Below are 24897 nucleotides of genomic sequence, written 5' to 3' on the forward strand. Positions count from 1 at the left end.
ATAAAATTTAAAAAAAGTATTTGGGTGCAGTTATACAAGCCACCAGCTTGCATGTGGAAGGAGGGTTACCTGGCTCCCCTCCACACCTGGCCTTGCCCTCCTGTTCCCTACAGCACTTACGGGACCGAGGCAGTCCAGTTTGTCAACTGGCAGAACACGAGCTTGCTCCGATTCCTTTCTGTTGGGTTAGCGTGACCAAGGCGTTCAGCCTTCGGCCAGGGAAGGGCTGGAGCCAGCACACGCTCGGGGGCCGGCAGGGACCGTCCCAGGTGGTGGCGGCGGCGGCGAGCCTTTGGGTCAACTCATCTGGAACAGCCCAGCTGCCCCGGCTGACCCAGCGGCTCCCCCCTAACGGACCGACGGACATGGTGCCAGCCGAGCCGCCCGGCTAGCGGAAGGGAGGGAAGCCGAGCCGAGCCGAAGCCGGAGCCCTCCCGCCAGCTCGGCACGGAAGCAGCCAACAGGGCGACCTCAGTGGGGTGGGAAGCCCTGCTGGGGGCAGGCCCTCACGCCGGTGGGCGCGGGCCGAGACTGGGACCGTAAAGGAGGCGGCGGTCCGAATTATTCATGAACTCTCATGAATATTCATGAAGGCAGCTTGTGCACACACGGCGCACGTCACGCCGGGAAGGCCGCCTCGGCCGGAAGCGGTCTCGCGGTCGGGCTCGGGGACGCCGCGCGCCCGCCCCCACCGGCACAGCCACTTCCGCCCTTCCTCCAGCCCGGGTTCCCCGCGCGCCGGCGCGCCGCACTTCCGGTAAGCGCGCGCCCGCCTCTGCCCCCCCCGTTGCCGCCCAGCTCCCGCTTCCGGCCCGGCCGCTCGTTAACAACCCCACTAAGGGGAAACCTGCCGCGGGCCGGCGGTCATCACCGCTCCGCCTCTTTTTCAAGCGAAGCCGCCGATGACGCTGTTCCGCTCCGGTCAGCGCCCCGGAAGAGCTGAGGCGCGCTCCGCCCCCTGATCCGGAAGCGACTGGCCGCTCCTCTTTCCGGTGAGGAGGCCGCTGCCACCGCCGGAGCCAGGGTCGGGGTCGCCGCTGGGGGGTGGTGCCCGGTAATCTGCCGGGTGGCGGGTGCGGGTGCGGGGGGACCCGGGGGAGCTGGACTTCCGGCACCGAAGCGATCCGGAAGCGGAAACGGAGGAGGGCTGTCTGTCTGTTCGCCCGCCCGCCCTCTCTCCCGTCCGTCCGTCCGTCCCTCCGTCCCGGTGTCGGGTGCAGAACGCGTTCGGGGTCTCCGCCGCGAGGAAGCCGCGCTCCGTGCCGGCCCCGCCTCGCCCGCCCCGCCCCGCTCCACGCCGCGGGGGGCGACCGGGCGGCGCGCCCCGTCCTCTGCCGCCGCCGCCGCCGTGTGCGCGCGGGGCCCCGCGGGGGGAGGTGGGTCCGGGCCCCCCTCCCGATCCCGGCCGGTCCCCGCGGGGAGCGCCCTCCCCCGCCCATGGCCGCTCCCCCGGGGGCTGGACGTGGCTGGCGGGTCCAGGGGCCCCGCGTTGCGCCGCCCGCTGTCATGCGGGGCCCCGGGCGCCCCCGTAACCCTGGCGGTTTGTTTGCAGAGACGGCCCTGGAAGGAGGAGAAATGCAAGAGGAGGGAGAGTGAGAGGGGTAAGGAGCTCCCGGAGCTGCGTGAGTGACCCTCGCCCCGGGGGCTCCCTCCGGCCCCACCTGGGGATGGGGGGGAGGGGAGGAGAGGAGAGGGACGGGGGTGGCGATGGGCCGCAGGTCCCCGCGTTGGGCGCTTGAAGTCACTCGTGTTCTGGGGTGTGGGAGAGGGGATTGACTGCCTGGAGGGAGCTAAGGTGCGGGGTATGTCCCCTGCCAGGCACCTGTTCCTGCAGAGGCTCGCTAAGTCGGGGTGGAGGCTATGCACGTGCCTGCGAGCGGCACCAAAGTTGTTCTAGCTCTGGTGTGTGGGTTTGGGATTCGGGACTTTGTTCAGCATGTTTGGGGTATTCCTGATGTGCATCCAGATGTGCTTGTTCTAAAGATGTAGTGGTGCTTTAACTTTGTGGTGCTTATGGGCTTGGTGGAGGCATTTTTGCATTTGGCCTTCAGCATCCTTAGTATTTTGTAGCAATTAAGCCTAAAAACTCCTTGTTACTGAACAAAGATCTTGGGCAGATGTAAAACAATGTTGTAAATCATTCCTGAGTGCCATACCCGGGGCCTTTTGTCAGGTGAAAACTCTACACCGAATAGAAAATAAAAGCTAGGTATCTGGAGAATAAAGAAACCCATATTAAAAGTTAACCTCTAAATACCTGCATATCCAACCTTGATTATGCCTTCCAGAAACACAGACTCTACCTCACAGTATACTTGCGCATGCTTTTATCTGTGTGTTTATGATTAAAGTGATGACCAGCAAAGAAGTATAAGTCCCGCATGTTAAGTATGTGATTCTGTGACATACTCTGAGATCTAAACTCCAGATTCCTTGTCCCTTGTGAGTTCTCTGGTGCACTCAGTTGTTTATTTGGTGTATGTGCCTTTGTGGTCTGTACATAGAAGGTGTTTTTGGTTTGTATCAGGAGGGTACGTTGACATCTGTCTGATACTAGTCTGGTGAATAGGAAGAAGGTCCCATCTCTGGCCTGTTTGTGGAAGCTGGGATGATGAAGGCACTGCATTGGGAACGTGCTGTGGTACAGGGTTGAAGCTCCAGCCCATGTCTGGTAGTTATAGAGCAATTGGAAGGGTTACGTGCAGAGTTCTGGTAAAGTAAGTGTGAGCAGCGTTCAAGTGGGGGCTGTGAACAGGGGTGCATGTTTTCAAAATGTCCTTCAGCCTAAAAGCGGGGTAGGGGAGGGACAGCTGGGGATGTCAGGGCAGTAGTTTGGTGGAGGAATCTTATCTTTGTTTTCTCCCTTTGGAAGACTGGCTTGCTAGTGAGATTGCATGAAAGCTTCAATTCTTATACCGTTTCTCCTTTTTCTCCACATTCTTATAACTTCATTGCACTTCAGCCTTCCAAGCCAAAAGTTTTGAGGCCTGATATCCACTCAAGCATGAAGATTCTTGTATGGGGAGGTGGATTCTAAGAGAGTTTAATGAAAACAGGGTAGTCATCTTTTAAAAGTCAGTAGGAGCCTTATTTTGACTTGCACACTTTGTAAACTGAGCAAACAAAAGTTAAGTGCTATGTGAAGTTCTGGTAGGGGACTAGATGGAGACTGGCAGCCACTGAGTGCCCTCGCCTGTGCTAGGCTGCATTTTAAAATCTGGAAATGGAGTTGCCTTTCATACCTTGTACTCTTTAAATAAGAAAGCTGTTGTGAGATTTTTGTTTAAATTGGCACCTTTCTATTTAACTCCTGAAGTTTGCAGTTGAATCCAGGGGAGTCTTGGGCAACTACAAAGTTTATTTGGAAAATGCATCTGATTACTATGAGACTTTATGTTTTTATAGAATCAGGTTCGCTTTGATTATTTTGATGTGGAAGCTGAGCAAATAAGGGCTTGCTTACTTTAAAAACAAAAACAAACAAACAAGCAAAAGCCAAAAAAACCCGAACATGACATTCCAAACAAAAACCCCCTCTTGATTCAGGTGGTGCTCAATTGCCAAGAATGCATTATCTCTTCACGTGCGTCCATCCTGTGGAAGAAAAAAAGTCATGTAATTAAGCATTACATACAGAGGGCCTTGCTGTGGGCAGTGCACTTAATAATTAATTTGGCTCAGAAAAGAAAGCAGAGGAAGGAAGGTAAGAGTCTTGCCCCATCAGATTCTGATTGAATCACAGCAATGTAAATCCAGAGTAATTCAGTCAGGCAGCTGGCAGTCTGACTGCATGCCACCATTGCAAAGTAAATAATTCATCCTTAAGTGTGTTTATTGGTTGATTTGTAGTGAGTGAGTGAGGCTGGAATACTTGGCTTTGCTGTTGTGTGAGCAATTCATAAAAACAAAATTATCAGGTAATTTGATTCATTTAAATACTGCTTCTCTACATAGAGGAAAATTACCTTTGCATTTTGGCTCACGCGCAGCAATTCCACATGTATTTATTCTGCCCTAATATACTTCTGGAAAGTAAGTGTTTCATGCTACTCAGGGCATGCTCCTCAGCTTATCTGATGTTTGAGGTAGGCCATTCAGAAACAATATTTACTCATTAGACTACTGCCACATCATAACAGAAATAGGACAGGACAATCTGCAGGTAGCTGCATAAGAAACCTACCAGTGCTTGCTTTCTCTAAGCAGCTTGCTCTGCCAGATGTTCTCTGAGCATAGTTTTTACCACGTGTTTTACCTACCAGTTTTGCCATATTTGTTCAGGAATGGGTGCCTCTTCTGCTTCAGGATATATTCTTTTGTTAATTTCTTTAGTTTTTGAATAGTGTTTTCACAAGTGTAACAAACTTTGTCTGCTAATGGTATTACACAGAGGAATGTAAGGATTAGAATGGAAAGAGCTTCTTCAGCCAGGTGCTGCTAAAGAGATTATGCCTCTGTCTTCGGAGGGCTATCTTTTGGTGTCGAACTGGTCCTCTGCACAGAGACTTGAAATGGAGCAGTGGGCACTTGACTGGGGACAAAATCCTACTGAATCTTGTCCCAAAGACTGGAGTGAAATGGGCAATAGAGTGTCGTGACATGGTATCACTTGGAAATAGGGTATCTCAGGAGCAGGGTAGTCAGGTTGTTTTCCCGCTGCCTAGTCTCATTGGATGAGAGAGGAGGATCTTGTCTGTCAGGAATATTGAGTGATGTTTCTGGGTTTCTTCTGAGAGTGGGACTGGGGCAATCAGGTCAGTGGGCAGCAGGAAGTTAGGAGCTCTAAGTTTGACTTCTTGGTCTGCTGTGGCTGTCTGTTATCTTGGGCTAGTCTATTTCCCTCTTTCTGCCTGTCTTTCTTCCTGTGTAACCAATGCTAATGTCCCCTTGCCTTGCTGCATCTGGGTCTTTAGTGTTGAGCTGGGGCGGAGGGACAGGCAGGGTCCAAAATTTTCACTACCTGTGGGGTCAGACTGTCTGCGACAGTAAAAAATGGTTTTCAGCTGTATTTGTCTGGTTGCAGGTGCACAGACTTCATTTATGCCATGCACTTGGGTGGATGATAATTGGGGAATTTTGGAGGTGTTCTGGGTTTGTAGTCAGTCAGTCAGTCCTGGCATGGAGGACTATTGGGCAAGAGGCGTTTGAGATGGACCCAAGCCTGTGGGAATAGCAGACACCCTTTTCCCCTGAAAATAATTTTTTGATAAGAGCAGATAGCCCAAAAGTGGGGACAAGTTGCTCAAGTAAGAAAGGGAAGATTAAGGAACTGACACAGCATTAGACTGAGTCAGTTCCATGTTGGAGTCTCTTTGGGTTTAATGTTCTTTTTGTGTGTGTGTGTGTCTGTCTGCCTTCTCCTCCATTTCTCTTTCCTTCCCCCTTCCTCTTCCCCCCTGTGCCCAGCTAGGATGGAAGAATCTCATTTCAACTCCTCCCCGTACTTCTGGCCAGCAGTGCCCACCGTCTCGGGACAGGTAAGATCTTTGTCTTCCAACATATTATGCTGGTCTTGCTTCCTGTTAGAAGTTCATGCATGACAAGTGTTTCAGTTGCATTTCTTGCTCAGCCAACTGCTGGGAGAAGCTGTGCCAGGGTATTCTAAAAGCTGTTCTCCCCACCTATTTAGATTGAGAACACCATGTTTATTAACAAGATGAAGGAGCAGCTATTGCCCACAGAGAAGGGCTGCAGCCTGGCTCCCCCCCACTACCCTGCCTTGCTGACAGTACCCACCTCTGTGGCACTACCCACTGGTATCTCCATGGACTCAGACACCAAGCCAGAGCAGCTGACACCACACAGCCAAGCCCCTGTGACTCAGAACATCACCGTGGTACCAGTGCAGTCTGCTGGACTCATGACAGCAGGTAGGGGACTCCAAAGACTTTGGCGACATATGAAAGAGACTTGGGGATGAGAGGGCAGAGGGTTCTGGAGAATCCTTTTCAGGCTGTAGATTATTTCTAGCCTTACTGATGATGCCTTGGCATGGTTTCACTGTGAATCTCCAGGCACGCCATACATCCACCCTCTTTATGGAAGTTTGACTTCTGGCAGTGGAGACTGGGAATGTGTAGGCTACTCCTTTGTTTGGGCTGTAGTCAAAAGTAGGTGTATAAAGCTCAGTTCTGTGGGATGAGGAGGTTGGATGTAATTAGAGCAGTAATAACTGACTTCCTCCATCTTTCCTTCTTTGCAGGTCCTGGTCTGGTGATAACTTCCCCATCAGGTTCCCTGGTGACCACAGCCTCCTCTGCCCAAACCTTTCCCATCTCAGCTCCCATGATTGTCTCTGCGTTACCCCCTGGCTCCCAGGTCGTTCCTGACCTGTCCAAGAAAGGGACAACCACCCTCTCCGAAGGTGGTGGGGGTGGCGGGGGAGTTGCCCCCAAACCACCCCGGGGCCGGAAGAAGAAACGATTACAGGAGTCGGGGCTGCCAGAGATGAGCGACCCCTTTGTGCTGTCAAATGAGGATGATGAGGACCAGCACAAGGATGGCAAGACATACAGGTGGGAAGTGGGATTAAACCTTGAACATAACATTGCATGGGGATGGGGGTGTTTTTAACCCTTCAGAGGGTTACATGGGGGAGAAGAGATCTCTGCCTTTTCCCTGTAGAGTAGAGAATCTTTCTGCTGCAGAAAGAGTTGCGTTTTCTCTCTAATCAGGAATGGTTTGCGAGCTGGTGGGTTGACCCAAAACTAAGGATCTCCTTAGTGGACAACCTTGATTTCTCCTGAATATTCAGGTGTTAATGCTACTACGTTAGTTAATGACTGAGGAGTCTGAGTTGTATCCTTGATGCCACAGCCAGGTAGTATGGCTGGTGTATTGCAGAATGCAGTACTATCTGGTGCAACTGGAGCACTTCTGGTGTAGGTGAGAGCCCTAGTGAGAGCCTACCTGGGTGCCCAAAATTAGGACTCCAGTTTGTCCAGTGTAAAGACTACAAACTGGAGGCGCACAGAGCAGGATGTGAACTGTGGTGACAGTGCCTGCTCCTGTGTTCATTGCCCCTTGTGATCTCCCCCTGTTTCAGCATTCCCAACAAAAGAGAGGAAAAAATGTATTTCTGAATTTGGTATAAGGGTGTTTCTGAGCCCTAAGGGTATCAGTTAAGAGGGAGGAGAGTTCTGAGCCCTAAGGTTGGGTTTCTGAGCTTGGAGGGATGTGGCTTGAGTTTACAAGTGAGTGGTGGGAAAGGGAGAGATTAACTAGGAGGGAATACTTAAACCAGAGTATAAGGAATGTGGGTGTTTTAGAAAAGGTGGGAACTGGACAGAACAGGCAAGTGCAAGGGAGGAAATGTGATGGTCTGTCTTAGTTGGGAGGCAGGAGCACGTATGGGTGATGTACTGATAAGTGTTTCTGGGAGATGATTAAGATCAGTTAAGAGGCAATGTAGTATCCAGATGAAAACAAAAATAGGAGAGGGTCCCTAGCTCTTCTCACTACTATCTGCCTATGATCCTGTCTCAAACAGTTTCCCTTCAACCATCCTAGACCCTCTTGTTTGTTTGGGTTTTTTTACAGATTTAGTTATGTTCTTGGAATTAAGTAATAATAATAGGAAGGCACAGAGTCAGTGCATCTGCCCCAGGCACTGTTTCATTTTTAACTATAGCATTTTTAAAAAGTTTACATTTTTAAATCAATACAGTTAAATGGGTACAAAACCAGAGCTCGGATCAGCCTTTTTGTTCTCTTACTTAATGTCCCAGTTCTTCCACTTTGAAAATATAATCAGCGTATGGTGAAGAGGGGTGGGAGTGTTAGGTAGCTTGCTATTTGTAATCTCACCATTTATTTTGGGCCTTAGCCACAATTCCACACTACTCAAGCTGCTTACAGTCTGGGTTGCTAATTAGGTTGTTAAATATGTATTTACAGGGGACACAATTGGCAGTGAACACTAGAATTAAAGCTGAACCAAGGCTTTAATTATAGCTCCTTGTTTACTTGTAAGTTTGGAAAAAAATGCCCAAGACCAGGTGGAGTGACTCAGCAGAAACTTTATGAACACGCATAGTCTGTGTAACAGCTCATGAAAAAGACTCTGCAGGCAAAACCCGAATTAGTTTATATGTAGGAACATGTAATCAGGAAGATTTCCTGTCTTCACGTTTAATTTGAGTGTGATATCTCTGCCTCTTCCTCCAGCCTCCATCCCAAGCAGGCCTTCCTCTGAGCAGAGCTAGGGTGCAAGATAGCTAAACTGAGATTTATTACAGACCACCAAGGAGTACTTCTGCCCTCCTTGGGATCTTCTCTTTGGCTGATACTTTGGAAATAAAAATAATTGTTGAAAAAATAAAGGAAAATGCAATCTTCTCTTGGAGCTGTGGGAGAGAAAACCTTTGTGAAATACAGTAAAATTGTTTCTCCATAATATACATAAGTATAGACTTGCAAGTTAAAACACTGAGGACTCCTGGATTCCTTCTGTACGCTAGTTCCCATTACTACAGCATGCAGACATATCTTAGCTAAATTAAGACTGGGTGAGGTTCATCTAGTCCTGCTCCCTTCTGAGGCTTGAGGAGGAGTTGCTTGTGGTATTCGTATGTCTACATTTGTGTGATTTCACTGATTCTTATGATGATACACTGAGGACAATCTAGTCAGATGCCTGATAAGAGTTGTACTATATTGATCAATATTACATTTTTTTTCAATACCTAAATCCTAAAGCCTGGGGTGATTTTGTCAAATTTAATTATTTTTTTGTTTTAAGGGTTTTTTTGAGCTCTGTGAGCTCTCTTGTCCTGAGTGCCTGGGAATGTGGCTGATTTCTCTAATTCCTGACTCCTAGTGTATTGGTGAAAACAGAATAAAGCCTTGAATGGGCAGCACAGCAAGGCAGTCTTGGAAGGAATTGGAGGACAAAGGCGATACTTGTAACTCATCCCATTCTCTACTTGAATGTAGAGATTCCTGCTCCAGCAGACGGCAGCTGTTTTGTGGCTGTATCATCTCTAGAAGTGAATTAGTAGTCTGCTGTGAAAGTGATGCAAGAATCTTTGACTAGGTTTTTCTTTGTAAGAAAAGGTGTGAGGCTTTTGCTAATGATGGTGGTGTTTGCAGATCTTGGACATCTAGCCTTAGGATCAGTCTGCAGAGTCCTTAGTGTTTTGCTTTGTGCCATTAGAAGAATGCTTGCACCTGCAGGGGACAGCATCTAACTCAGTCCTGTGAGGTGTTTTCCATTATGAGTAATGACACTTCAGTCTTGTCTGGATTCATTGTAAGCTCTTTGTTAATCTTCCCTGAGACCTTTGTATAATTTATCTTTTCTGTGGAAAATGAGATCGGCATCAAGAGATTTTCTAGTAAGATGTTGGCAGTGTGAAGCACGTGGCTTCTTCTCAGTACTTCAAAAGGTGCTGAGGAAGAGGGAGCGAGCAGAGGTCCTGGAAACAGTAGTATTGTTTCTTAGTACTGTTTTGGTGCCCGTACCTGTGCACTTCTACAAGTTCGTGGTATGATGTGATCAGTGAACGAGGCTGATGAAGCGGTTGAGCCTATCTGGGCCAGGTCATCGGTTTTTTCTCTCTGACAAACAGTTCTCTAAATAGTTTCTTTGTTGCAAAAGGAAGAGAGCTCTTTATAGGTGTTGCATGGTTCCAGTATTGTTTGTACGGCCTAGGATGTATACCTGTTTATAGCCTGGAATGGTTTTGCAAGCTGTGCTTTGAAGCCTAGGACACCAACAGAAAAGTCGTAGGCTTGAGAAGGGCCTTGCATCATACATCATACTGTAACTAACAAGGTCTCTGTTCCCCACCACTAGTTCTGAGTTTCCCTGCTTTCACTAGGTTGTGGGAACAGCAGGGGGGTTGGGAGGCAATAAGCAGCTGAAAGACATAGGAAGCTTCTGAGTTAAGTCTAGGGTGAAAAAGTGCACAGAAGCCTTAGAAGGCTTAGCAAGAAGCAGAGTTGAGCTGTAGAGTGCAAAGAGGCTGGATGGAGGCCCCCTTTAGTGAGGAAATTGGGGACTCAAGGGGAGCCAGTGGTTTGAATACAGCAAGTGGGTATGTTCTCAGACATGTCTCATTTTAAGCCTTTTTCCTTCCCTGTACTGGGTTTAGCATTGCTGTTTGATGAACTTCCCATGGTTTTGAATAGATTTGAAGTTGGCTAGGCTTTTGTAAGCTACATGTGTCTCTGAAAATACGGTCACATTTGGCCAAGTTGTAAGCTTGGAAAAAGTCTGTCAAGCATGCTCTAAGATGATTTATAGTTTGGTAGTTGAAATATGTGAAGATTTTATCCTCTTCGATGTCTCTTGAGGCTTGCATGACTCCAGGCACGGACCAGACTGTCTCCACAGGAGAGCTAAATAATCTCTAACCTCTCTCAGTTTCTGTATGAGGTTGGACTACATGTGTATTCTCTCTGCAGCAATAAGCATCTTCTAGACTGGTGCTGAAGGGCCAAACACACTTTTCCTTCAGTCACAACTGCTCCTTCTGCTTCAGAAGGGAGTCTTTTGTGCCCAGTGTTGACAGTAACCTCCCCTCTCTGATGGGCACAAAGGCAAGGTGTAAGAAAATGCTGCTTGGTTCAAATGTAGTATGGATAAGAATGAGATATGGGCAGGGCCTGGAGCTGATTTTGTCCAGAAAGTCTGGAAACTTGGTAGAGCAGAGATGGGAATCAAAGAGGAGGAGAGAGAAGAGACTAGAGCCTACAAACTAGGGAATTCAGCACAGGATGTGTCTATTTGCAAGGGAGAGGAGGCACAGAGATGAGCTATGAAGGACCAAGATTGAGGGAAGAAGAAAGAGGCAGATCTGCCAGGGGCTGGAAAATCAGGAGATACGTAGAATTAGCAGAACAGATGGGGACAAGAGCATGGGATGTGGACAGAAAATAGAAGCATGGGGAAGAGGAGGCAGATGTTGGGTAACTGGGAGAATGGAATAGGGAAGAGCCACTGCAGTAGAGGATAAGGAGGCTGGGGCATCTGGGTAAAGAGCTTGGGCATGGGTCTTCGGGCAGGAGAGAGGGGACTGCAACAGACTAGAGGGGGAATTAGGGGCAAAGGGGGAATTAGGTTTGAAGTGTCAGGTAGAAAGTTTGACCACATTCCCTCCAAAGCCTAGAAATATTCAACGCAATATTCCTAAGTTTTGCCGTGTCTCTCAGATCAGCACAAGAATGTGACCTCCTCTGGCAAAGAACCTCATCCCCCCTCTAAGGCTAGAAAAAAGTGACAAAACTACCACTGCTGTCACTTACTATCGTAGCTGCAGTGGCAGAGGTCTGTGAGCGGCTTTTAAGATTGCTGATGACCAACGTGGGTGTCAGTATGATGCCACATGTTGGAATTTCTGTTTGCTTTTTTTAACAAGTAGTTCCGTGAGCAGCGGAACTAATGAAGCCTGGTTTCCAGCAGCTCTCCCCTGTGTGGATTCTCTGATGTCTAATCAAGGGTGAGCTTACTAGCCTTTCCCTCAGCAGGGGCTCCAAGAGGGTATCTCTTCTTTCCCCAGCTGTATATTTCTGAGACTTGTGGTGACTTTAAGATCCTTACCCCTTTTCCAGATCTGGTTGAAATTGGCTTATGATCTCAAAACTGTAAGGAGTACAGGTACACACGCACATCCATATATACACACACAGTTTGTACACATAAGCTTTGCTTTGTACATGAATACTGTGCTTGGAGGTTAGAAAATGCCAGAATTAAGACCTGCCGCATGCCTCAGGATATAATAAGGTAAAAACTTGCGTTGTGGTAATTTCTCTCTCTTCTGCTGAGATGTTGTAGCTGTGCGTATATGTGTGTGTGGTCTCAGTTCATCATAGTGCCAAGCAGAAGGAATTAACAGTAAAGGTTCTGCAGTCATGAGTTTTAATTTGAGCACGTGTTACTTGCCTGTCAATGGAATGAGTGTGTGCAAGGGAATGAGGGAGGGAGTTACAATTTCAACAGGAGAGAGAGAACTTCAAAACTATTCTGTTGCACATTCTATCTGATCACACCTTAATTTGACCCTATTGAGTCAATGCATTTTGATACTATCCTTGATATGTCATTATAGTCATTGTGTACATGATGGCCTGTCAGAGTCCTGCATGTTTACGTAGAGAACCTGAAAGGAGTGTTTTTAAAACAAAAAAAAAAATTACATGGGTTTGCAGAATTGAGAAGATTATTTGGGGAAGGTATTTGACCACTAGTCTGAAAAATTGTAGGTTATGCTTGCCTCTGCTACAGATTTGCTATGGCATCCTACAGCCATGTGGTTCAGGCCTGCAGATAATCTTGCCCTGAAGCATGTGGAAATATGAGTTAGGTCTAGTCTTCAGGCTAGAAATGGCCATAGACAATTATCCTGAAATGATTAACGTTTAGTGTTCCCAAAACCGTAATCTCTTCTCAAGTATCATTGAATAGTCCTCTGTTACATGTCAGACTCTGTTTTGCTTTGTAGAAGCATTGCATCTCATAGCTGTAGCGTAGAAATCTGTAGAAGCTGTGATTTGAATATGTATAATATGAGTTTTCCTTTAAAGGAAAAAAAAATGGTCACAAGTATCAGTTTGGCCACTCGGAATTAGTGGGTGAGTCTGTCTTACTGTGTTTCACTCCCTTCCCTTAGAGAAAATAAAAAAGGGACATTGTGGGCATAGATGAGTGCTTATGGAGCACTGATACTTCTGCGGTGGGTACAACAGATGAGTGATTCTGCTTCATGAGGTTGGAATTGTATTGGGTCGATGAGGTTTGAGGCTGTACACAGAGTGGTGACAAAAAAAAACCTGAACACTTGCTTGCTAAGTAACTGGATGTGCAACATAATAAGGATACAGTTCTGTGGAAACAGTCAATAAGGCTGTATCAGAACGCACCTGCATTGCGGAGCCAAATTATGGCGACATAGATGACCTTAATTCTGGCGTTTTAAATTTGCTAGTGCTTTCTCTTGGGCCTTTTGTATTCTTTTCATTTTAGCTTTTGCATGTTATCACTATACTAGGAAACCCCTTGATATGTTTTACTGTTTTGCTGGTCTTTTTGCTAATGGTGACTGACTTCAAAAATTGGTAGACAAGGTCTTAGGCCTGATGTTGTTCGATAATTTGGAGGTCAACACAAAGTCATGGCTGATAATTTACAGATAGAAGCAATGCTGGTGGATAGCTAAAAAAAAAAATAGGGAAGATTTATGTGGTTGTTAAATTGGAACTGTTCAAGCAAAATGTATTTTAATACAGTGCAATGGAAGACACAGCCTTTTGGGTAATAGTGTGTGACTTCCCCAGCAGTCAGGGATTGAGACCTAGGTGTTTGGACACAGTGGAAAACAATATCAGACAGAAGTGTCCTGTTGGATACTACTGAATGTGTTTGATCTGAAGATAAGGAATATGGGGAAACAGTATCCTGGAAAGCAATGACTGTGAAAAAGACTTTTAGGAATTAAGTGACATCATGTGAGCTCCCAGAGCGAGGCTGTGGGAAGAGGGTGAATGCAATTGTTGAAAGCATAAATGCTGCGAGTCGTTTAAAGAAGAGAGACAACTTGTGAAGCATGCTGAAATACACAAAATTCTGGGTCTGGTATTTTTAAAAGATCATTTGGAAAAATTGACAAAATGCAGGAATGCCCTTAAATCTGAGAATTGGAAAAGTGCTATATGGGGACAGCACTTAAAAACACTTGCTGCCTTGCCAGGAGAGTGTCACTTTTCTGGAGCCTTATCAAGCCACCAAGTGACTGAAGGACTGTGGAAATAAGTTGACTAAGATCTCCAAGTGTAGCTGATATATTTGATAGTATGTGTGCCAGAAGTGTAAACTGGTAAATGGAAGCATAATGTTAACTTTGAATAGGAGTTGATGCTGGGTGTAGAAGTGTGGAAGGAAGCAGAGGTACAATTCCTATGTTTTCATTTGGCATCTTCATACTCGATGGCTTTATTGCGGTCTTATTCGAGTTTTCTAGATGTGTATCTTGGATGTTAGTTTTGTCTCCTTTCCCCTGCTTCTTACAAAATATTAGCAAGAAAATGTTTAACTTCAGCTTTAAAAACGTCAGGGAATGCAAGGGTTAAATTAGCATTTATCATGAACTGTGCATCCATTATTATGCTATGCTTGCATTAGTTACTTCATTAACTCTGCATTGCAAAGGCAGTATGTTTCCTTCCTTGCTAAATGAACTGCTGACTCTGACAGCCTAAACTTACTCTTATCATCTAGTTTAACTTCAGACCATCCTGATTATTTTTTTTTTTAAACTTGTGCTCTAACTTGTATTTGTAGGCTAACAGAAGGAGCAAGGGCTCAATTAACTTTAAGACTAATCTCAGTAGATACTAGGAATTTGAATTCTCAAAGCCATGTAAAAGCTTACATAGTTTTCACAACTGTGATACTGATTAATTAAGCACTTGATTGAAAAATGCTGTTAATCCATGCTAGGCAAATTTTACTATGAGCTGGTGTTTCAGATGGTATTTTATCTCATAACAGCATCTGATGAATGAGGCGGAACATTCCATGAAAAGCAGAAAAAAAATATGGCACTGTGTGGCACAGGGTTGTAGTCTAGTTGCTATAAGCATCATTTTGTTTATGACTCATCATGATGACTTTCATGTGGGAGCAGAATTAGAATTGTACATCCACCTTTTACTGACATTTCATGATTTTTAAGGGTGTTTCTGTCTAACATGAACATTATCTGAACATCTCACTTTCTTTTTATTGGGAATCTGCAGGGAAATAAAGGATTATAAACTTTGAAAGGGGTTACTTTTGATCTCTGGCATATGGCCGGGTTCTAAATTAACTTTATAGGAAGAGATACACCTCTGTGTTATTAAGAATATGTTCTAGGCTGTCTAAATTTGCAGAGCCATAACAAGCAGCTGTAGGGATGTTGTGTCACACTGTCAATGGGAATGCTGCAGTCATTTCTGTTATTTGTTCTCAGAAAGAACAAAGTGGAAGCAGTGGTACTTCAGAAGCACAGTGGGGAGAAAAGATCAAAAATGCATATTAAACTGAGGGGAAAAAAAAGTCCATTATTTCATACAGTGTTTTGTTCATGCTTAGCAAGGAGCATTCCCAACTTTTCCTCTCACTAGCCAGGAGAATTTCACTGAAGTAGGATACTGAAATGCTGCTAGCGTCAGATGCAGTATTCTCAATATTCATATAAATTTGACATTTTTTTAATCCATATTTGCCCACTAGAGGGCTGATTGCATCTTCCCCTTTAATATTTGATGTTGTCTGAGGCAGAATGCAAAGCCCTTAATTAAATGGATCATTTGTTCCCTTGAAAATGCCTGATACCACACAATACAAAACTGTCTGAAATGCAGCTTTCTGCTATATTCCAGGGCTTTTTTTTAACTCATAAAGCTCATGAATTTGTTAATGCTACATAACATTCTTGTCCTCTCAGGACTGATGCTAGTTAGACGATTGAAAAATGAGTCCTTGCAAGACTTTTTTTTAAAATGTTTGAAGAACAATACTGGAATGTCGATAGCTGCTAAATTCAGATGAGAGGGGTTTGCTTTTGGGGGCTGTTTTTGCTAACAGTCAGATTTATCTTCCATTTTTATGCAAGTGCCAGAGAGGTTTTGAAATGCCTTCTTAATAATTTTATTTTTAAAATGGAAAAAGACATTCAGTCTGTTTCTCTTCATTAAAGTTTATTCTAGGGAATTTCTGATCTGAAGGCAGATTCCTGACAAAGCAAGTAAGTAAAGGAAAGGATGCACAGAAATTATGGAAAATAAAGTAGATGGCTTTATGGCACCACAGATATAATGCATGGGACTACTTAGACTTGATGACATAGTAAAGTTCATTAATTTTTCAGAACAGAATAGACTCTAAAATATATAGTCATGTTTACAGCACAGAAGAGAGTAGTGTCCAGCATTGTATTTAAACTAGAGCAAAACTTCTAGAAAGGTATTTCAGAAAGGTAGCTGGATCCTCAAAATACTGATTGTAGGGGCCAAGTGACTGAGACCATACTGTAGCCTCCAAGCATTGTTCCAAAGATGCATTACTGTCATGGTTGGAAAAATCCTATTTCATCTTGGATTTTTTAACTTCTACTGTCAGTTACTGTTTCTTACTTTTCTTTGCTCATAAAACAAGCCCCTAGTAATTGATATTTTTCTCCCGACATTGCTTGGTCAATACCGATATAATTCTATCTTTTAAGCTTTTCTCCAAACCTAGATAGGCTGGACTCAGTGATTCTTTACTGTGAGGTGGGTTTTCCACATGCCATTATTTAAGTTTGCTGAACTTTTGTGAGGTTTTTTAGTAATTGTTGACTATGTGGACTTCAGAATTAGACATGCTGTTGCAAGAACAGTCGCACCACTCCTGTTTACAAAAATGATACCTGCTATTCCCCTTTGTTTTGGTTACCCGTATTAGCACAGTGTTGCACTGGGAGTTTGTTCTCAATTGAATGGTTCTTTATCAGAGGGCTGATGTTGCGGAACAGAGTTCAGCTGAGAGTAATGGAAGTAAGCATCTGCTGAGAATGAGCTTGATAAAAGTCATGCATGGGATTATGCTGTAATTGCTTGCATTAGCAGGGAACTGGACTTGGCAACTCAGAGGTATTTTTCAGTTCAGTATTCACCTCTAAGTTCTTTCTAGCGTTGCTGCTTTCAAGGATACAATCCTCATCCTGTAGGTGTGACTTGATAGCTGCAAAATGCATACGCCGTATTCAAGTCTAGCTTCAAACATTTCTGAAAGTCTGGAAAAAACTGCACACATGTTTGGAGATAGTTTTGGCTTATAAACCAAGAGCTACTTCTTAAAAAAGATGATTCTGATGTTCTTTTTTACGCCTTGTATCTCTAATAGACCTAGGGATAAACACACAAATTGCTTTTTTGATGATTCCAGAAGGGATGGGGGGGGGGGGGGAAGGGTGTGTGTGAGGGGGGGGTTATGTAAGGATGTATTTAGCTTGCATGTTCTGTTAGGGTTTGCAATTAAAGCAGATTAAGAGAAAGATGAAGGTAGGAAATGTGGGAACAACTGTTAGAGATAATAATGAATGTAAAAGAAAACATTGGACAGGAAAAAACGTTATGGCAGGTGTGTGATAGTGCTTGCTAGGGAGTCATGGCTTCTGGTTAAATGGCTTAAAATCAAGCTGTGGCTTGGAAGGCCCTGTGGAAGTTAAGGTAGGTGCTGGATAAATATTGCCTACATTACATAATGCTAATCAGACTGCACACTTCATAAAGCTCCTGGCTCCAGTATAAACAGCCATAATAGTAGATGTAATGAAGTATCCTCCTAGGAGAAGATGGATATGGGGAAGAGCAGGATCAACTCTCTGGCTTGTAATACCTGCAGAGAATTTTGTCACTGAGCAATTTTGTAAACACTTGTAAAACTTGAGGAAATTCCCAGACAAAAACTTGACAACCTGCTGTGAAAGCTGAATTCATGTTAGCCAGACTTCTTCTGGGTGGCATTTTTTTCTCTCAAATGTGACCCTGGAAGTTCCAAGTGCAGGTTCAGTTTTGTCTTGTTAATCGAAAAGTCTGCATATGGAAAAACTACATTCAGAGAAACCTTAACTCTGCCCCTTGGTTGGCACACATTTAGAGGGAAGAAAAAAAAGTCCAGTAACTTGGATGCAGCGTCTATCTCTCTGTCAAATTATCAACTACAAAAGCTTTTACCATCTTGAATTGTATAACAGTGCAAGCTTCTCTTAACAGCCTTGTGTCATGATGGAGGAACAGTTTTTAACAGCAGTATCCATAGCAGATAGATGCCAACTGCTTCTTCGTGTTCAAAGAGTCTGTATGTTACCAAATACGTTTCTGATCATTATGGGAGCAGATGGGTCCAAACCCCTAGATAAAACGTTTTGCATCACATCAGTAAGGTAGAAATGATGAAAAACCCATTAGACCGGTGAAATACCACATTTGATATCCAGAGTATTTTTGAGAGACCCACTAGGAAAGCAGCACTGTTACTCTCAGCATTTTGTATTCTAAATACTTGAGTGTCTTCTCAGAAAATGGGAACAGAGTTAAGTGGGTTTGGTCATAACTGCTTTTGCAGACTTTGCAGTACATGGAATTATCTTTTATTATGAAGATGAACCTAAAGGTGGGATTTCCAGGTTTTCCAAGCTTTTTTTGACCAAAATAAATCATAGATGAACAAAGTGGGTTTTGTCTGGGAATTATTATTCCTGTCCCCTTCAGATTGCTGTCGGAAAATTTCCAAAGTGCTGCCCTGTCTCCCTTGTAAGCCTAATAATTTAACTACTTTGATTCATCCAAGACTTGTACTTGTCTGGCTGCAAAGTTTTGTTTGGTCTCTTCTGCCAGTTCCTAGCTTAAGTTTGTCCCCCTGGGACTGGAGTACTTGCAGCCGAGCACAGTGTCCCGGGTGAAACCTCCCCAGAACCACATAGCAAGAAAACATCCCTTCTTCACTCACTGTGGAAGACTCTGTCCAGTTAGAGTTGATACATATTGGGGCTTGCCCCCATGTGACACTGTCTCTTCCCCTCGCCCCGGACCCAGGTGCCGGATGTGTTCGCTGACCTTCTACTCCAAGTCGGAGATGCAGATCCACTCCAAGTCCCACACGGAGACAAAGCCACATAAGTGTCCTCACTGCTCCAAGAGCTTCGCCAACAGCTCCTACCTGGCCCAGCACATTCGCATCCACTCAGGGGCCAAGCCCTACACGTGCAGCTACTGCCAGAAGGCCTTCCGCCAGCTCTCCCACCTGCAGCAGCACACACGGTAAGGGCCAGAGGAGGCTGGGGGCCCTCCGCATTGCATGTTGCCGTCATCCCAGCATGCTGTGAGCACCCTCAGTGGGCAAGTGCCTGGGGAGACCTTGCTGTTTTCCGCAGGCTGGTCAGGTCTTATACATGACAAACCAGCGGTAGTGGTATCTGACACAGGAGACTTGTCACTTGCTGTGCAGGGCTGGGTATGCACAGAGGTTAGCGCTGCTCACTCTAAGGGGCATCTGGAGTGATGCTTTTTGACAGAAGGTAGGGTTCGTTGTGAGTAGGGTAGAGTGGGTGTAGGAGGACTGTTCCCTGTCACCCCAGTGTAGTTCTGCCAAACGTCTCAATCCAGGCTTGCGGCCCCCCTGCTATTTCAGCCATAGGCTTCCCACACACAGCTCTGCCAATGCCCCTCAGTCCAAACTCTATAGTTCCTCTCTCTGGATCCTCCCCCGGTGCAGACAGACCATGGTCTCTTGAATCCAAGGGGAGCACAGTTTGAGACCAAGCGAGCTCATGCCGTGTTTGGAGTTCCTCTGTGTAGCAGATAGCGTGGTGCTGTCCCACCCCCTTTGTGCCCTCATTCCATCAGCACTAGCCAGATGGCGGTCGTGTCCAACTGCTGCTGCTCCTCCTCCTCTTCGGCAGGATCCACTCCAAGCTCCACACGGCGATTGTCAAGCCGCACAAGTGTCCTCACTGCTCCAAGAGCTTCGCCAACACATCCTACCTGGCCCAGCACCTCCGCATCCACTCGGGGGCCAAGCCCTACACCTGCCGCTACTGCCAGAAGGCCTTCCGCCAGCTCTCCCACCTGCAGCAGCACACACGGTAAGGGCCAGAGGAGGCTGGGGGCCTGGCCCTGGCCCCCCCGCGCTGCCGGCATGCACCTGTGGAGCACGCGCGCCAAGCATGCGGGGGGCGGGCGGGGAATGCGGCCGGCTGCACCCTCAGAAGGAGGTGACCCACCAGAGTGGACGGAGTGGAGGCTGCGCAGGAGACACTGACCGCGTCAGGGCTGAGGTGGGCACGTTCTGTCCCTGGGGATCCTTGGTCTTGCACCGTGGGGGGCACAGAGAGAGAGCGATAGAGAGAGAGGCATTGGCGTAGGGGATTCCAGCCTGGCACCATGGGGGTTGGACTGAGTGTGTGGAAGCTTCTCCTGGCATTGCAGGGGGACAGGGACAGATGAACACTTTAGGTGATCTCAACCTGATAATGTAAAAATAAGTGTTGGAAGGTCTATCCTGAGAAGGAACAAAGCTGCTTTCTTGGTGCTGTGGAAGTGAGAGAACAGACTCCTCTTGGTCAGATGGGACTCCTGAGCTTGGAGCAGGGAGCCTGGACCTCCAAGACCCCTCCCCAACCCATTTTCAGGTGGCCCACATGCTGAGCTGGGCAGGCATTCCTAAGCTCTTGCTCCTCAGTCCTAGTCACTCTCTGACTTCTGCTTGACTGGCTATCTTCTCTAACTTCTAGCTGGATACAGGAGCTGGGCAGAGCTCTCTTTGTCCAGATAGAACAGCATCTGGAGGCAACATCCTCCCCTTCCCTGCTCTCCTGAGTGGCTGTGAGATCTGATCACAGCATCAGGCCCTGGCATTCTGCCCTGCCTGCCTGCTCACTGCCTCCTGTTTGTGCTCTTCCTCCTCAACAGTATCCACACCGGGGATCGACCCTACAAATGCGCTCACCCTGGGTGTGAAAAGGCTTTCACCCAGCTTTCCAACCTGCAGGTAAGGGGCTTGGCTTGTCCTGCTCACCAGCGGGCAATGGCAGCTGTCAAGTGGGAGAAGCTACTTGCTTGTGGTGGAGGAGATGGAGAAATTGGGGCAGCTGGGAGGAGAGTGAAAAAATACAGAAAAGCCATTAAAGCCCTGGGCGGGGAAGAGATTCCTGGCTTTTGTAGCACTAGTGACCCAAAGAAGTCACATAAACAGTCACATCCTGTAAAATTGTAAACTTGATTTGAAAGCGGTGAGGCCTTGGTAAAATTCCTCCCATCTGTTCTGCAGAGTTTTCTAATTTAGCTGGGGCAAGACTTTTGCTAAATATCACACAGAATAAAATCTGGGTATCTGATTGGGTTTTTTGTTTGTTTTACAATTAAATAGAGGGCATAAGAGTAGGGACTGAGGGAAGCAGAGGTGGTGTGTCCTGCTGCAGTATCCTGGAGGAGGGGAACTGTAGGGTGTGCCAAATGGTAATGGGGTCTAAATGCCTTCGAGCAGTTAATGCAGATCCTGCCCTGAAGGGCAGTGACAGATGTGGGGAGCAAATGTGTAGTGAGGCAGAGGAGGAGAGAAAAGGAAAAGACTGGGAAAGAGTTGTGTTGGAGACTGAGAAGATGGGGGTTGTGGAAAGTTAGGAGACTCTGCTCTTCAAATGGCTAGTATGCCTGAGATAAAAGGGCATCTGCGAGGAAGATGTGGTGGGTTGGAGGGAGAAGCTCTGTCTCATGCTAGGAGCCAGGTATACCTCCCTCAGCAGGCAGGGGCCTAGGGAGCTTGGGGCATGTCTGGAAGCGGGTGTCAGAGGTGAGACCCTCTTCAGTACTAATACTTGCTTCCTTCCCTGTGCTTGCTTTCTCTTTTCTCCACGCCGCTGCCGCACCACAGTCCCACAGACGGCAGCACAACAAAGACAAACCTTTCAAGTGCCACAACTGCCACCGTGCGTACACGGATGCTGCCTCATTGGAGGTACACCTGGCTACACACACGGTGAAACATGCCAAGGTCTACACCTGCTCCATCTGCAGCCGGGCCTACACCTCGGTGAGTGTTTGCTGCCGTGGGGGATAGCAGAAGTGGACATGGTTCCCAGGGAGTAACTCCTCCAGATTCAATGGGAGCAGTCCCCGAGCTGTCGCATCCCTCCCCGTTGGCTTTGGCTTTTGTGAACGTTTTCCCCTCCTCATGCCATTCTTCCCATTGCAGGAGACGTACCTGATGAAGCACATGCGGAAACACAACATCCCTGACCCACAGCAGCAGGTGGTTCAGGCACAAGCCCAGGCCTCGCAGCAGCAGCAGCACTTCCAGCCGCAGGGTGGAGGGGCAGCAGGGGGCCCTTCTGGAGACACTAACCAACCCAACCCTCCCCCCCAGTGTTCCTTTGACCTGACTCCTTACAAGACTTCAGAGCATCACAAGGACATCTGCCTCACTGTCACCACCAGCACCATCCAAGTGGAGCACCTCTCCAGCTCCTAGAGAGACCTCAACCCAGGGAGCAGAAAGCCTCTTGTGCATAGCCTGCGCCCAGGGGCACTGCCTGTGCAGTGGCCCTCCTTGTGCAACAGTCTCCGGCCTCTCCTCCTGCAACAGCCTCTTCTGGCCGTGTAACCCTGTTCATGGCAGCCCCTTGAACAACAGCCTGCCTCAAGGGGGTGCTCCTTCTGTGCAACAGCCTGCCTGGTAGGAGGATGCTTCCTTGTGCAAGAGCCCCTTTCCTGTGCTGGGATCACTTCCTCATGCAAGACCCCCTCCTTTCAAACCCAAAGAAAGGCCCCCATTTTGCCTTCTCTCTCACTGTAGGATGCGTATGAAGGGGGTACGTGTTGAGACATGCATGGTGGATGGGATGGAGAGACAGTCCTTGTACATACAGGGGCTCGGACACATGTTTTCAGCAGGCCACAGAAGAATGTGGCAGGGTTCACAGCTGGATGGGGTTCTTTGAGGATTTCCTTGAGTGTCTAAGAGAGAAATATCCATTCCTGTCCCTCCTGCTTGTGAAAGGGAGGAGGGGTCGCTTGCCCTGCCCCAAGGACTGGATGGGAGAAACCTTCTCCCCAGTGGAAGGTGAGACCAGTGCCCCGGGAGAGGTGAGGAATGTTCACTGGGCTGGACAGGTGCCTACACTGCCTGAGGGCTGTAGAGTATTGCACTCTTTCTCCTCTTCTGGTGGAGAGCAAAAGAGAGGAGTCTGTCTGAACTGGCTGCTGCCTCTCTCTCCCAGCTGTTGGAGCAGCACGATGGCCAAGGCCCTGTAGGAATGTGGGTTCCTGCTCATTGCTCTTCCTGCCCATTGTGGATGGTGTCCTAGCAGCTTGTACTCCTCCTCCTCTCCCTCCTGCTTCCCCCCCACCTCCTCAGAAAAGCCTGCAGGCATCAACAACAAACCAAAAAGCAACTGGAGGGAGGGTAAGAGACTGCCAAAATAATCGTCACCCTTCTCTCTACTCCCTATCCTGAAAGGCGTAAAGACAGCAGTTCTGACTCTCACATGGCTGTCCTGCCCCCAGTGTCCGAAAGGGAAGGAGGAGGAGAAATAGACCAGTCTTTTCAAGGAGCCAGCAGGAGGCAGGGAAAGGCTAGCTTCTCCTGCACACCTCCCGTCAGAGCACTCTCCCAGGCTCCCTCTTGCCAAGACGGGCTGGACTCACATGGCAGTGGTGGCCTCTTCTGGACCCTGGTCATGGGAGAGAATCCCCAAAAGGTGGACAGTGGAGAGAAGGGGATGAAGATCCCCACAGAGAGACCAATCTAATGAGAAGGGGGAGCCAACAAGAATAAACTGAAGGCCCCTTGAATTTATATATATATATATATAAATATCTATTCCCCACCCCTGGCCCGCTCTGTCCTTGCTGTAACTGTTTCTATCTCTGTGTTTATAAAACGCATTATCCTGGCGAATTTTTATTTTCAATCTTTGTTTGTTTTTCCCTTTCTCTTCGTCTTCAATTCTCCTTCCCTTTTGTTTTTTATTGGTCCACATGACTACTAGTCTTGTGTGTCACTTGTTAGTTTCTTTGGATCATGGAGGCTGACTCGGAAGAGAATGAGAAGGCAAGGGAAAAAGCATGTGTTGTTGGGATTTAAAATCAATTGCCCACCCAAAGCCTATAGAATCCCAGACTTCTGTATGAACAACCAATAGGGGCTTCTTTTTTTTTTTTAACCACCTTGTATAGAAATAAATGGTGTAAAAGGCTCCTTGAAGGTGCTGCTGCAAGCACCCTGCCCCTGTGATGTGTGTTCCTTCCCCCTGCACCAGAGCACTGCATGACCATCTTGCTGCTGTGAGTCTCGAGTGACTGTGCGGGTGGACGCGAGGGTAACACATCTCTGCCTTTGGGCAGCCTTGCGGTTCACACAAGGAAAGCAAGGAGCTCTGCCCTCCGTGCTCTGCACCTGTGGAGCCTGTGGCAGAAGCCTTTTTCTCTGCATTTAGTCACCAGGGTTGGCTGCAGACAGTTGGAGTGTTCTGTAGATCCATAGGTTAGGCTAGAAGAAGCTGTCTGATCTGACTCCTGAATTTCACAGGTGACATTTCAACCCATTTATCCTGTATTGAGCCCCAAGAATTAATGTGTATTTGAAGTATGTGCTGACAAAATTGATTTTGAGGCACTGGGACACAATCTCTTCCATTGGTAGCCTGCTGTAAGGGCTTCATGTTCTCACTGTTTAAATATTTAAACCCGATTTCTCCTTTGAATCTGTTTGACTTTGGATTCCAGTTGCTGGTTCTGGATACGTCCATCCCACTGATTCAGAGAGCCTTAGAGCATAGCGGGGCTTTTTCCCGTGGACTGGTATTTAAACACTGTAATATCCGTTCTCAGTCCACCTTTTGACATGCTGAATAGATGGAACTCCTAAAATCTTCCTCTGTAAAGGATTTCCTCCAGCGCGTGAATTATTCTTGTCTTTTCTTTCTACATCTTGTCAAATTTTTCAGTATCTTGTAAACATGTTCTTTTTTGAATTGAGTGTTCAAGCCCCAGTGCCATGGGCAAGGTCCCCCTGCCCTTTGCCTTAAGTCTGCAGAGGATTGTGTTTGCCCTTTTCTCGCAGCATTATAAGGGAGCTCACATTAGCTGCTTGTCTGGTGTGACCCGAGATCATCCAAAGTCTCGGCTTTCTGTGATAGTGTTTCCCCCTTTCTGCAGGTATGGTCTGAGTTCTTATTTTCTAGATACTTACTGTGAGGCTGTATCGAAGTCCAGTTTGTGTGAATGAGCCTGGCTTACTGATGGTCCAGGATACTTGACGCCTTCCCACTTTTGTCACTCACAGACTGTATCAGTTGTTGTTTTTTACTTTTGGATCCAGGTTGAAAATGCTATATAGCATCTGACCTACACTAACTTGAAAAGCATCAT

At 46.9% G+C, this 24897-nt stretch overlaps 1 protein-coding gene across 20 annotated transcripts; it reads left to right on the forward strand.

Annotated features, from left to right (window-relative positions):
• The first annotated feature begins 645 nt into the window (after positions 1–645).
• ZNF384 (zinc finger protein 384) lies at positions 646–23723 on the forward strand. Of its 20 annotated transcripts, none has more exons than XR_010375069.1 (11): positions 646–757; positions 1553–1601; positions 2570–2717; positions 5411–5477; positions 5630–5870; positions 6203–6515; positions 18565–18789; positions 19375–19613; positions 20440–20518; positions 21401–21559; positions 21722–21939. XR_010375069.1 is itself a non-coding variant. In XM_064464618.1 (11 exons), exons 3-11 carry the CDS (start codon positions 2665–2667, stop codon positions 21995–21997), a joined length of 1596 nt encoding a protein of 531 aa, XP_064320688.1. In that variant the 5' UTR covers positions 648–757; positions 1553–1601; positions 2570–2664; the 3' UTR covers positions 21998–23723. The 20 variants fall into 20 exon arrangements, 19 of the variants coding, with proteins under 19 accessions (XP_064320714.1, XP_064320688.1, XP_064320697.1 ...); XM_064464618.1 differs by having other exon boundaries at positions 648–757; positions 19431–19613; positions 21722–23723; XM_064464671.1 differs by lacking the exon at positions 646–757 and adding an exon at positions 830–992 and having other exon boundaries at positions 2528–2717; positions 19431–19613; positions 21722–23723.
• Positions 23724–24897: the final 1174 nt, after the last annotated feature.

Source organism: Phalacrocorax carbo, chromosome 1 (genome assembly GCF_963921805.1).
Source record: "Phalacrocorax carbo chromosome 1, bPhaCar2.1, whole genome shotgun sequence".
NCBI classification, from domain to species: Eukaryota; Metazoa; Chordata; class Aves; order Suliformes; family Phalacrocoracidae; genus Phalacrocorax; species Phalacrocorax carbo.

Excerpts from the sequence above, each read along its gene's own strand:
- ZNF384 (XM_064464618.1), top strand. The coding sequence starts at position 2,665 with ATGTCTGGTAGTTATAGAGCAATTGGAAGGGTTACGTGCAGAGTTCTG. Across the intron at positions 20,519-21,400 it reads CCCAGCTTTCCAACCTGCAG|TCCCACAGACGGCAGCACAA; the intron begins GTAAGGGGCTTG and ends GCCGCACCACAG. Across the intron at positions 21,560-21,721 it reads GCAGCCGGGCCTACACCTCG|GAGACGTACCTGATGAAGCA; the intron begins GTGAGTGTTTGC and ends TTCCCATTGCAG.